At 44.8% G+C, this 14,542-nt stretch overlaps 1 protein-coding gene across 2 annotated transcripts in view; it reads right to left on the reverse strand.

Annotated features, from left to right (window-relative positions):
• The window catches only part of EIF2B2 (eukaryotic translation initiation factor 2B subunit beta), a 179,540-nt gene that overhangs the window by 24,036 nt on the left and 140,962 nt on the right, over positions 1–14,542 (reverse strand). For both annotated transcript variants that reach the window (XM_085626736.1, XM_085626737.1), the window contains exons 4-7: positions 14,343–14,506; positions 13,922–14,017; positions 12,855–12,992; positions 12,019–12,085 (exon numbers count right to left, since the gene is read on the reverse strand). In XM_085626736.1, coding sequence (XP_085482862.1) covers positions 12,019–12,085; positions 12,855–12,992; positions 13,922–14,017; positions 14,343–14,506 — 465 coding nt within the window. The remainder of the gene's footprint in view (positions 1–12,018; positions 12,086–12,854; positions 12,993–13,921; positions 14,018–14,342; positions 14,507–14,542) is intronic.

Consider the following 14,542-nt stretch of genomic DNA (forward strand, 5'->3'; position numbering starts at 1 on the left):
CTGGGAACTGATTGTAGCCTTGATATGTGTAGTTTTCCTTCTGTACCTAGCGGCCGGCCCGGGTGGTTGTAGGCCCGTACTTGTAACCGAATTATTGTTCAATAAAAACTTTTTCAAAAAAAAAAAAAAAAAAAAAAAAAGAAATAGCATCATGAAGAAGTAAAGGGATCGTGTTCAAAGGTGGCAATTTTCTCCCAGGTAGAATTAGGGTGTATAAGTTCCCAGTACACAATTTAGAAAAGGTGTATCCTGTTTCCTGCAAGTTTAATCCTGATAACCAATATGATAGCCACACAGATCCTCATCCTTTATCATTAAAACCTATCCTACCATCCAAGTATCCTTTATAAGAAGCCTTACTATCCATGTAACTATCACCAACTAGAATGGTATCCAACATTGCATTCATGTCTCCAATGGGAAGAAAGTGAGAGACTTCCATTTTCTCCAGTAAGTCCTCTATAACCTGCAAGGGGCGTAAACCAAACCCCTGAGAAAGATACAGGACTCCTGAAGGATCTAGAAGTCCTTACTCAGATACCAGTCACCTGTAGCTTCTCCCCATCATGTTTCACCCACTGATGATTTTACAACTTTTCATGACAATTTAGCAAGAGAGGCAACAAAACAAAACGGCCCATACCATTGCAACTTCACAACTTACTGTCTCAGTTATTTTAGAGACTTTGAAACCAGGGGCAGTTACAAAACAATTCTACACAGGTTAGATAGATATAAACAAGACATTCTTGACCCCGGCTATGGTGAAGGCAGCAACACCTCATCTACTTAAAAAAATACAATACTTTTCAGCAGGATCTAGATTTTTTGATAAATTATCCCGAACCAGATTCTATAATTTTTCCTTCTGCCAGGCAAATACATGCCACTGCACCTGAAGCCACTGCACCTGAAACCACCGCACCCAGTGACAGAGAAAGCAAAAACTGGACATGACCAGCAGGAAAGTTTGAGGAACCTGTAGCCCACTTAAAGAATGCAAGTGCTAAGGATCTTCTAGGGACTTATCAAAGCATGTAGTCTTTCATTGACAATCTATCTAAACACTACCAACAAAAATTCTTGCAGAAGAGCAACAAACTAGAGGCCAATCAATTAATAAGTGCAGCTGTAGATTCACCAGTATTGGCTGCCAATAGCTACTGCCATGGTCTTTCGGTCAGAAGATCTTCGTGGCTTTGCCTCAACACCCCGAAGAACAACTAAAAGTGATTAATCTGCCTTTCTCAGGCTCTGTGCTATTTGGTCAGCACACCAACGAGGAGATTCTGAAAATGACAAAAACTGATCACTTGCCTCAGTGAGATTCAGTCATGGATGAATGCCATCGAAGGAGCTAAAACTTGTACTCCAGAAGACAAGAGTTCCTCTTTTTTCTAATATAAAGCAAGAACTCACTATCAAATGGATCAACCAAAATAAAACCGTAGTACTCTCCCCAAATATTGCCACCACTGCAGAGTCTCTAGGATTCACCTTACCTACTATACTACATCCAGATTCCCAAGTCAAAGGCATGACTCAGAATATTAGCAGTACGCGCCATGGTCATCACATGAAAATAAAGTACTGCCCTCCTAGTCTCCCCAAAACACATCTAGCACCGTTGATGGCTCTACTACCTTATACTTCACATCACTGCTATTTTGGCATCCCTCAGATAACTACCCCATGAATCATAATGCCCATACTAAACGGGCAAAGCACTATGCATGCACACTTCCAAATATCTTGCTCAAGACAATGGGTAAAACGCTGGTGGAAGTAAGGTTCTAGTAAGCAAATTACTTTGTTTTATCGAGGTCTTGCAATTTAGAAAGAAAACCAATTGGACAATTCCCTTAGTAAAAAAAATATATATATCAAATGCCCGGTCACCTCTCAATAAGCTTGTCTTAGCCTTTATCCTGTTCAAAGAAAGCCTTGTGTGTCATTAGTTAAACTCACTAGCGCCGCAAAATGTCAGTGTCCCTCTTCGAAAATCTATGGTTTCAGTTTACTTAAGGACTACCTCTTCTGGAAATATTTAATTTGTTGCATTATCAGTGTGTACATGCAAACACTAGATCCCCTTTCACTCGAAAGATCTGCTTCTTCAATTATATCTATAACTATGTTCTCCCTGGCCCTCTTTGTTGCAGATTGCTCTCCTATTCTCCTTCTGGTGATCTCAACAATGATACTGATAAGCCACTGTCTCCCTTGCTGTATTTACCGCGGATTGCTCTAGTCTGGTCACTATTTTCTCCTCATTGGTGTTATCCTGTGTGGCAGTAGGCTTTTCTCACCACAAATGTATCTTCTAACTCGACATTCTCATGACTGTGCAGATGGATGCACGCCACTGTAAAGTGCTCTGGCACCCCCTTCCTATTGGTCTGGTTTGTGCTGTACAAAAAAACAAATAAAGAGTAATTTGTTTAAATATATGTATACACTGGGAGTCATGGGTTTGAAGGATAACATTTAAAACTCACATTTGTAATCTCTCAGGGACATTATGTACGACACCAATGCTTACCGCTAGACAGCCCGCAGCTTCCTTTACAGGTAATATCTTACTAGGCGTGGCAAACATCGTCTCTTTGGTTTAAGCGGTCAGGTTGATATGCTCTACTTTTGAAGAATTAAATCTGGGACATTAATCGGATCTTCAATGTGGCAAATTATTTTCTTACAAAGATGCACAATAAAAAAGGTCATAAGTAAGCAATATGTTTAAAAAGCATGGTTTTGTATGCATATGGAGGTTGTTGTCCTCTTCTGTTGTAGCAAGTTAATGTAGACATAGGCCTCTGTGAAAGCAAGGCTTTCCAGTAGTTTTCGCCAAATTGAATTTCTCTATGGATTGTACCGTTTAAAAGGACCGCAGAAAGTTTCCACTTCAACCCTAAAACATTATGCAATCAGGGGTGGTAAGGGACACATTCAGATATAATCTTGCTTATGCTCTTTGAAGACAGTACCTCCAAACTGATTATTTCTTGCAGAATATATGCAATTTTGGAAGGGTTTCTTTATTCCAAAGCAATACATTCAAATTAGTCATCTAGTCTATTATAGCGAATATCTTTGCTCCTTCACCGCGCCACCTGCATGGCCGTTGCCGCTATATGCAACGCATGCACACAAAAAATATACAATTGCACGCACACACATGCAAACAAACAGCAAATAACACTCACGCACCCAAGTGCACGCACATATGCACACCATGGATCTAAATGTTTATCTGGAAGAATACGGACGTAATAAAACAGAATGCAAGATTAACTTTTACAACTTTAAAAATCCTATTTAAAACTTGAAATTAAGGGGCAGCTGCTTCTTTTAGTGGGCACAGGGGCCTGGCCAGGCCACTACCCCAGGTTGCCGGTCACTGAACAGCAGCACACCGCCTGCACCATCGTGTCTACCAGCGATTGATTTATCAGAGAGTTACTGTGCAATTAATGATCAAGAGAATTTTGAGAATGTTTTTCGCAAGATACTTCACAACTAGCTGCGGTCTTTGGACACTAATGTGTGTGTTATGCAGAAAGAGAATGTGACGTTACGGCAAGAGCTGCCGACTCGAACTAGGGAACCAGGTTCAAGTTTCAGCATCGGCTTAACATCCTGTGATTCTGGGCAAATCACTTAATCAGTGAACACAGTTTGTCTAGACTGGTACACCTTTAGGGACTCCCCGAGGCATTTTAGTCCTCAGAGGGTGATAAAGTGCTCTCTTTATGTGGCACTTTCCCACGTCCTGTCCAGTCAAGGCAGCTGGCGTTTTCTTGGTATTAATCCCCCCGTTCCGGTCAGCGGCCACCGAAGTCATCTGCGGCGTTCCACAAGGGTCATCGCTCAGCCCAACCCTCTTCAACGTCTACATGAGCCCCCTCGCAACCATCGCACGTCAACACAACCTCAAGATCATCACCTACGCCGACGACACCCAGCTGATCCTCTCCCTCACCAGCGACCCGGACGCCGCCAGAGCCAGCCTACACGAAGGGATGAAAGACGTCGCCGAATGGATGAAGAACAGCCGCCTGAAACTGAACTCAGACAAGACGGAGGTCCTCATCCTGGGATCATCACCCTCCGCCTGGGACGACTCCTGGTGGCCCCCCGTCCTGGGAGCCACCCCCAAGCCAACGGACCACGCACGCAACCTAGGCTTCATCCTGGACTCCTCCCTCTCGATGACCAGACAAGTCAACGCCGTCTCGTCTTCATGCTTCAACACCCTGCGCATGCTTCGAAAGATCTTCCGGTGGATCCCCACCGAGACCAGGAAGACGGTCACCCAGGCCCTCGTCACCAGTCGGCTGGACTACGGGAACGCCCTCTACGCCGGCACTGCCGCCAAACTCCAGAAAAAACTCCAACGGATCCAGAACGCCTCAGCACGACTCATCCTGGACATCCCCCGACACAGCCACATCTCCGGACACCTGAGAGACCTGCACTGGCTCCCCGTCAACAAAAGAATCACGTTCCGACTCCTCACCCACGCACACAAGGCCTTCCACGACCTGGGCCCCAAGTTCCTCAACAGCCGCCTGACCTTCCACAAGCCCACCCGCCAGCTCCGCTCCGCCAGCCTCGCTCTCGCCGCCGTCCCCCGCAGAGCCACCGCCGGAGGAAGATCCTTCTCCTATCTGGCAGCCAAGACATGAAACTCCCTCTCCATCCACCTCCGGACAACGCAAGACTATCTCGCCTTCAGGAAGCAACTCAAGACCTGGCTGTTCGAGCAGTAGTGTTCCCCCCCCCCCCCCCCCCCAGCGCCTTGAGACCCTCCGGGTGAGCAGTGCGCTATACAAATGCCTATGATTGACTGATTGATTGAAGCCGGATGCCTGGGCTCCTTGCGAGTGAGGAGATGACTGGAAAAGCATATTCCCTTGCTTTCACCCGCACACTCTGATGGGGGGGGGGTCACAGACCTGCCGTGTTGATTCACGAGTGCCCTTTCAGCTTTGAAAGGACTGTCACACAGTCATGGATGAAGCCGCATCTCATGAAAACACACTAACCTCCTGACTCCCCTTCCACAAGATCGCCCCCAGCTCATGCTAGAAATGTATGTTAACCGTAGTAATTTGTTTTTATTCTATAGCGCTTGATTGAATGCCCGTCCAAGCAGAAAGTGCAGTTTACTATAGTTTGAAAGTCTATCCTTGTTGGCAATAGTTTAACCTGCACATGTGGGCACATATAAAGTATATGATCTGAATTGTTATTTCTTAAATATTTTCAACAGCAAGAGATTTCACAGGGGACAAATATTCAGTCAGAATACCAACATATTTTTGTATCTCTTCACGAGGTGTGTAGCACAGTAATACAGCCCTATTACCCTGTAAGTCTTTATTCATTATCGGGCCAAAACCCAGAATAAATGCTGTGATGATGTTGTCGGCACCATTGTCGTTGGAGAAAGATGTTTTTTCAGAGCATAACTAAAAGTTTAGTGACCCCAAAAAGAACAATTATCATGACATGTTCGGTCTCTGTTTCAAAAGAAAAATAACTCATGTTCTGGTATGCAGGCGTTCATGTGTATTTTAAATAAAAGAGTAACCTTTTCTGTTGGCTAGTGGGGCTATCATGTTGTGTTATTGCATGGGATCATTAGTTCACGCATATTATGTGATAATAAGTAGTACATTGTACGCTTTCAGGACATGCTTCCTTTATTGTGGTGGTTAAAGATAGTGAGGGTTAAAATTTTCTTCTAAAAAGGGGTCTTTGGGCAGATCACCAGTCTGTTATGCAACCATTACCATCAGGTACAGGCTCCGACATGCCTTCTAATCTCAAAGACAGGCAAGCATAGAGTTCACAGTTGCCCCAATGCAGAAGTGTAAAAAAATATATTTGGGTCACTTGTATCAACAAGCATTTACAATGCAATGGTCTTGGCATTGTTAAAGTTAGAGCTATTGGCATTGCTCATGACATTTTTGTTTGTTTTTGTTTTTAAAACATTTAAAGAGACTGCATTGTTATTTACAATGCCAATAGCTTAATCACTCTCAAATGCGAGACCTTTTGCATTTGCACCCACACACAGAGCCACACACACAAAGCCACCCACACACAAATAGAGCCACCCACAGAGCCATCTACACACAGTTACCCACACACAGAGCCACCACGCATAGAGCCACCTACAAAAAAAGCCACACACAGAGCCACACACACAGAGCCTCCCACACACACAGAGCCTCCAACAAAACAAAAGAAGAAGTCCCTTCATAGTGCAAGGGGCACTTTGTATAGAAATGCAGTATGCCCTTGTCACCAACACGTCCTGGGTGTTACAGACAGCCTTACAGCTCATATCACACGCCATATGGACCTACAGTGCAGGCGGACCGGGTCAAGTGAAGTGAGGCTACAACTGCACCAAAACACGGGAGGGCGTTGTGCTGGTGGGCTTTACATGGGGTCCGTGTCCAGGGCCGGGTTGCGCACATGTACAGAGGGAAAGCAGGGATGTGAATGATGTGCGCACTCCGGGGCCATGCACAAAGGGCTGCTTATGCACAAGAGGAATGGGATTGAACGCACAAAGTCTTTAGGAAACAAAAGGCCATGGTACACTTCAGGTAGCCGCTCTGGGTTCTAAGTTCTTAGACTACTGTGTGCACGGAAGGACCGGGTGAGCGGGTATAAGTTAGCGCAAAGGGGTATTTTTTTGCACAAAACCGATGTGCTTAAGGGGAGATTCTGAACGAGGGCTCTGTGCATAGATGGTGTACGACTGGCAGGAAGGTGTGCACAAACCAGTGCTTTATGAACAACGTACCGTAGATGTGGGGCGCAGAAGTGATGTGTGCGCATGGACGATGTGTGTACAGGAGATGTGTGTGCACAGGAATGTGTATGAAGAACAGAGATTGTGTGGGCATGAGGTGCGTGGAGAGGGATGTACATGAGACTGCATGCACAGCGTGTGCAAAGAATTCAGTGAAAATGACCATCTCACACAGCGCACGGGATGTCTGCAGTGCTCTCCTACCTGCGAGCTGGCTTCTGTCTCGGCGAGCGCTGCTTTTAATAGGCTCCGAGCCCCCGTGCATTCCTCAGCATCCTCCGGACCTAGGAAGCTGCGCGCGCTCACAGCGAACGGCTCTGGTTCACAGCTGGCAGCGCGCGTGCACTGCAACAGTATAATAGCCGTCACAATGGGCAAGAAGGACACGCGCCCGCAAGAACGCCCCTGTGCTACAGTACGGGCGCGTTGCGGCCTGCGTCTTCTACACGCACACCGGGAGTTGTAGTTTCATTATTCGTACCCGGAGTGACGTGATCTTTTAACGATTATCATCCCTCAAATAGCCAGTGCCGGTGACTCCGAGCCATTTGTCCACATCCTTGAAGGTTTTTGTTTGCCGGGCAGTAATATACATAACGTCCGATGAATACAGAGTCCTTGATAGGATCATACATCGAACACTACTATTCTGAACTGAACACACCCCCACTACTCTATGCATAAACCTGCGCATCTCTGTACAAATAGTTATTTTAGAGACAGCGCCAATGCAAGCACAACGGGGAATTAGCTCAGATTGCAGTTGAGGGAGTGGCGCCTCGGAACCTTTCTCCGGCATAATCAGATAAAAAGAGTCAAGTCCTGGGTTTCACTGAAAAAAATAGCTCACCTGATTTAAATCCTCGTCGTTCAGCAAATGAGACTCCCTGGGGTTAAAGCAATTCTGACACTTGCTTTTATTGAATATGTTGCCTTGAAATTTCCTGCAGGGGTCAGCGGATGGGGGGAAAATACCTGCATCGCACCTCGTGAGTCTACAGGGTGTCTTGCTCATGCTGCCTGCACGTGCCAGTAGGCTCTCTGATTGGTGGACAAGGTCCACCAATCACAGTGCTTATTTGGTAGTTGCCAACCAATCAGAGAGCCGACTGGCGCGTGTAGGCAGCGTGAGCAAGACATGCCGATAGAAAGAACTATCAAAAACAGAGGTGTGAAATTTTACATGTGTTCTTTATGATCCTTCTCACATGAGTTGGGGGGGGAGGGGGGGCTGGATTGCCAGTACAGTGCATCATGGGAAGCTCCTGGAACCTTAAAGGTACTGGATGCTTTTTTCACTGCTTTCAGCATAGGCCTGAAAGGCTTAATTTTTTTTTTTTTACTTCAAATTAGAAACTTTCAATCCTTTTTAGGTCTCGCCTGCGCATGCACTGCATAGGAGACCTTTAGCCGCCGTGCAGCTCTTTTTCAAAGCACATACTCGTGCTTGTGGCGGCTTATGGGCGTGTTAAAAAAAAGAGAAATAATCGAAAAAAACACGCCCACGAATCCGAAAGAGACGGGGCTTGTTTGGAGAGACAAATCTCTTCTCCAATGGCTGCCCAGCATTTAAGAGGACAGCCAATGGAGAAGAGGAGAGAAGAGGGGCGGGTTCAAGCCCCACTACTCCAAGTCATTAAATCTCGCGAGCGAGACTGCGCAAGCGCAGCCTTCGCTAGCCGAGACCTAAAAAGCAGTGGTAGAGCCAGTTGTTTGCGTTTCTCCCAATTGTTTTATAAGCTGTGGTACCCCACTTCTGCTTCCTGTTCTCTGGAGATTGCTGTATATGCCTTGAATCAATTGTAAGGCCTTAATTGACTTACTTGTCTCTGAATTGGGGCCATGTTATTTTCACAGCAGCTTTCCTCAAAACAACTTCTCGCCTCACTCCAGGAGGAAGTAGCAGCTGTGCCAGGCAGCACACTCTCAGCCGTAGTTCGGACAGTACCCCAGTGCCCTTCACTGAATCCAGACACCCAATACCTTTGCTGGTGCCTCTAACCCCCAAAGCCCGTTTCCGACATCTTGTTCTCTATTGTTAACTCTCATCGAGTATTGCCGCATGACTTCTTCTCTTCCATTTGTGCCATTGTATTTCGGGTCTTTGGAACTTTTTATTTTTTTGATTCAGACTTGGCACTTCCCACTTAGCACGGCACCAGATTCACGGCCACCATGCTTTAATGTAATCTAGCACTTCCCTCAAGTGTTTGTTGTGGCACATGCTTCACGGCCACCGCACTTCTTATGCTGTTCTTTTAATTTATGCACACGCTTATGCTTGTTGGGCTGCAACAGTCTTTTAATTTATGATTTTTGGGGCTCGCGCACTTCCCACTAAGCGAGGCACCGGATTCCTTTTCAGGTCTCGCCTGACCCAGCGCTTGCGCTGGTCTGGCGAGACTAAGTAAGGGCTACAAAAAAATGCTACCGCCGGCCACAGCTTGCAGTGCATGTGCGCGGGCGCACGCTTGAGCAGAGGTGCCATATGGCGTGATTACTGTTGCGTGCGCACCACTCGCGCACATGCACTGCAAGCTGTGGCCGGCGGTAGCATTTTCCCCCCGCGATCACTTCACTTTAGCCCTGCAGTTCACGTTGGTGGCACACGGCAGTCATTTCTCGAAGCGGGCGCTTGCTTTTTTTTCCTGTTTATTACTTCTATGTAGTAATGGCGGCACCCGTGCTTTAGCTTGAACATCCTAGGCTAAAGTCGGGTGCTGAGATTGCTTCAATAGTAAATAAATAGACAAGTCTTTACTTTTGAAGCAATCTCGGCACCCGACTTTAGCCTAAGATGTTTACGCTAAAGCATGGGTGCCACCATTACTACAGAGCAGTAATAAACAGAAACAAGTATTGGCATAGCCAATAGGGCTCGCTTTTAGGACCTTCTAAGTATTTAGTTATGCAACTGTTGCATGGCTAAACACTTATAAGGTCCCAAAGGCGAGACCTATTGGCTATGCCAATGCTTGTTATTATTTACATCAAGTAATTTTTAGAAATGCTTGCACCTTTAAATCCGGGCTTCAGCGCTCCGCCCACTTTCCACGCAGCCCCTTTAATTTACAGCAAAGTGATCCGACCCAAGCTGCACTGAGCTGGGACGATTCTTCGGTGAGTGACCTCACTGCTCGTGTTGACTTTGACAGTGCTTTTTTTGTGTGATTATCACAGGGAGAGCACACCAAAACTTGAATCCAGTTCCAACACACACTTTCGTCTGTCCGTCCACTCAGTGTCCTTCCAATTAACACTTCTGTCCATCCATCCTCCCACTGTCCTAACACCCAACTTCCTCCACTGGCCCACCCAAGCATTGTCCTTCCAACAACCATCTACATCTGTCCATCCATTTACCCACGCACCCACCGTCTTTCCAACACACACCTCCGTTCATCCATCTATTTCCCATGCAGGTGTAGAATATGCAAATATAGATATGTACCTAATGGTTATTAAAGATAGGTGACATGCATGCACTTTATTTTCTAAATAATATACATTTAAATACTCTTATCAACAATGTAACTAAACACACGTACACAAGCAGACACACACACGCAGATGTCCAGATGTGTTTAGTGCATTCTGGAGCCAGCACTACAACCTTTTCAGGCCTTGACATCCGCATATTCTGACTGCCATATTTTGACATCAGCATACCTTAATGTTGGTGTATCGTGACATTAGTTTATGTTGGTGTTTACACATCCTGATATGGGCCATCTATTCTGTGTAGCTCTCACCACTATCTATGCACCATACCACTCCACAACTCCACCCCATACCACACAATTACACAACTAACAATTCCAATCCAACCCACATAATTCCACTCGACACCACATCTATCCACTCCAAACCAAAGCACATGGTAAAATACATTGACATTTACAACACCAATATCTCTCATTCTCGCAAATGCAAGACCTATTGGCATTGCCAATGCTGGTTTACAGTAATGTCCTTACTGGGTCTCCAGCATCTTCGAGAGGTCAATATTTTGGCTTTTGTTTGAGTGCAGACTGAGGGGCGAACTTGGTTAGCTGGTAGTGGCTTGCCCTTACATGCTGCTTTAATTGAGCTTTAAGGCTAGGCAAATTCTAGGTGTCACAACTAGGAAAAGCCTTACAGTAATATTTTCCACCGTTGAAAGTAGTGTTTTAAGGCACTCTATTCTATGAATCCGACAGTTTTTATAGCCTTCAGACAACGTAAATCATTTTTGTGTGCTTTTTTTCTGGTCTTCCAAATGGTTTGAGAAAGCATTTGCATTCAGAGTGAAAGAACACTTTCAACACCATGGAGGGGGCTTAGGGATTCAGTGACTCGGACATTTACTGGTCTTGTAGGACAGTAATTTTTTGAGACAACTATGGATAACAAAACAAGTATGCATCCAGCTTGTGTTATACCTTAAACATCAACATTTCCAGCCAAAGACTTTATTCCAAATCTAGCTGGAATAGGGGTTTATCGGTCCGTATATTTGAGTATTTAAAGACTAACAGCTTGCTTGGGGGGTCATCAGCTAACATCAAAAAGAAGGCAAGGCGACCACAGCAACCTTTTGTATAATATGCCTTTTTCTATTATCAATGTGGCTGCCACATGTATACACGCTTACTTTGTACATTACACATACATTTGGATGAAGACACATAAGCGGTTGGAGCTTTAAAGTATAAAAAAATGTAAAACACACCAAAATTCATTTTCCATCAATCATGAAGGTTTTTCTTGTGGAACTACTATTCTAAGGTTCTAAATCTATAGCGAATCAATTGCACAAAAAGGAAAATGTATTACTGCAGAAAGACTATCCTCCCCAGATCAATAATCAAGCCAACCAATCCTCCTATCAATGGAGGTTAATTAATATTTTGATGAATAGCAAATAAAACAAAACTAAAGTGCTGACTTAGTTGCAATGTCCTTAGACTTCAAGTATATCAAAAAGGCTGTAGATCAATTCTTTTTTAACGAGAAATCTCCAGTCCCCCTTTTTTCGGCTCCGTGTGTTAAAGCAAAGAATTAGAAGATCTTACCTGGTAAGAAGTCGAACGATATAAATCCAGGGCAAATACATGCGATAGATATCCATGGGAACACTACGTACATTTTCTATTTTCCCTTCTAGGCCCCAAGACCATCCCAAACCCCTTACACCAGTGTACCTTCAGAGAAGGGAAGCACCTCCTGTGGGGAAACAAACTTGTGGAAGGCATCCTCTTCATTAGGAAACTGAAATACAAAAGATGAGACAGATTACTGTACCTTGTTCCTAAGCACACAACCATGCTCCAGCAAACAATAGGTCTCTCCTCATACCCAGCATAGGAAGGTTTGCACACTGTAAAGAGCTCTACATCACCTCCAGTCGTACTTAAGTGCAACAGAAAACACTGTATGTAGTAATGACCAGATGTGGCTCCCATCACACCCAGCTCTGCTTTAACTGCAGAAAACCAGGTTATCAGCTCTGCCTAGCCTACTAGCCTATTATGTCTCCAGTGCCACAGTATAACAGATTATCCTCTCTCTTACACCCCCCCCCCCCACACACACACACACACACCACCAACCCTCTCCAGCAACATCCAGTCAGAGGCATGGAGCAAAGTTGTGTCCAGGACCTACATAAACCTCATCTAAACCTAAATCAACTCAATACTCGCACAAAATAAACTCAGATAAACCCAGAGACCCACAGGGATCTTCAGTGATCACCTGTCTAACCCATCACACCCGAAGTTCCTGGTCAACAAATGAATGTTTAGCTTGGTTTCACCCAGACCACCCTTTCACACAAGTAGATTCTCCTTTGCTGTCCAGGCCACAAGCCATTTATTTTTTAACTATGCTATGCTTTGCTGAGGGGAAACTAAGTATTTTAATCAACCGCTTTATGCCAGTCTCCTAGATTCTCTACAAATTGATTTTTACCACTATTCAAGCTACAGCAGGTGCATGCTTAACTTTCTACAGGCAGGCAAAATACATCCGGACTAACCTGTGGCGAGAGTTTGAACATGGGAGCACAGACAATTAGTGGGGTGGAGTGATGCTTGGCTGCCAACGCCAGTGTGTGGGTCCCAGCCACAGCTCTCAGCGCTCCATTGGCCAGAATTGTTTTAGTCCCAATGATAACCTGCAACAAAAAACAGGAAAATAATTTTAGATTGAACAGAGCAGGTCCAACCCAAAATGTGTGCTTTTTACATTGAGGAAAATAGTCTACTTTGTGGGGCTAGCTCCCAGGTGCTAGACAGATTCCCGTCCCCTCTCAAAAACACCATATAGTAGCACCTCTTACGGCCTAAGCAATACTTAGAAGAGTGAACCACCATGATGACATGTTCAGATTATGATGACGAACCACAATGGTACAATTAGGTCCCTTCACTACAGCCATAGACACTTGAATGTATCTGAGCACTTTTAAGAATTGAAACCATAGCATGTTAGTCTTTGAAGCATCAGCCCCTATATTCCACCTCTTTCGACTCTGTGTCATTGTCTCTACAGTGCTGACAAAGCACTGCTGTTTACTGGTTTCTTTGTAAAATATTTTCCTGTTACACCTATTGGAATCTGTGGTCTATCCACAGTTTAATTTCTCTCATAGTTCAAAACAGGTTTTTGCGACTGCAGAATTTGTAGTTGGCCTGGCCTGTTACAAATTCACATAGCTGTCAAAGAGCAAACCATCACCTAATTTAAGTCTGGATATTATCTGCTACACTGGTATAATTTGGGCAACCAGAACTTCATATCTTAGGGAAGGCTTAGAGGAATGGTTATTCTTGTGGGGTAGAGGGCATAAATAAATGGACTTTTAGCTCAGCTGCACCTGGACTGGACTTTACAGGAGAACATGTGTAGAAGCATCTACACCATAAAGGTAAGAGGGTAACTTACTAGAGATTTCTTCTATTGTAGCCCATGACTGAAAACAACATGTTTTACATTGCTGTAATATTTATCTTTGCCTTTCCCACCTGTTATTCTGTTAATTCGCCTCATACCTGAACCTTGTATTTCTGTTCTATTGCTTCATGATCTAAATGCTCTACCTACCTTATTCACCCTCGACATAACGGCAAAGATAGCTGCATCTGTTATTACTGTGGTTTCGATGTCTGCTTCGGACAAGCGCACAGCCATTTCATGACCCTGGGTAAGAAAAAAAAGGTTTTTACTATGAAACCAATGCATCTTAATAACGAAAATCAAAGTTTTAATTGAAATCCAACAGTTGGTGTTCCCTGAAGTAAGCTCTGTTCCCGCCAGCCAACATTAGTGCATTCCCCCTACGAAAACAGTCTGCGCGGGCAGTTTTCTACAGCATACACTCCTCCACCACTTCTACAGCCATTTTTCCAAAAGGTTATTTCACCACTTCCTCTCAAAAGACAGACCTCTAGTGTCATCCTCTATACACTAACCACCACTGCCAGAGAGCCCTTCTCCAACCAGGCCAGTACGTATTGGTCATTACCTGACAAAATGGTGCACATTCTGCTACAATGACATGGAATTTACGCTTTCGTGCAGCCTCCAACAGGAAGGCCTCTACAGTACGAGATCGGCCAATGGTCATTATCACTTCGTTGGAGTGGATGTGTTCCAGAGCCTGCATTGCGATGTTATCTATTGTCCCCTCTGCAAAGACCAGAACATAAAAGCTATGAGTAAACA

The sequence above is a fragment of the Triturus cristatus genome, chromosome 9 (genome assembly GCF_964204655.1).
Source record: "Triturus cristatus chromosome 9, aTriCri1.1, whole genome shotgun sequence".
NCBI classification, from domain to species: Eukaryota; Metazoa; Chordata; class Amphibia; order Caudata; family Salamandridae; genus Triturus; species Triturus cristatus.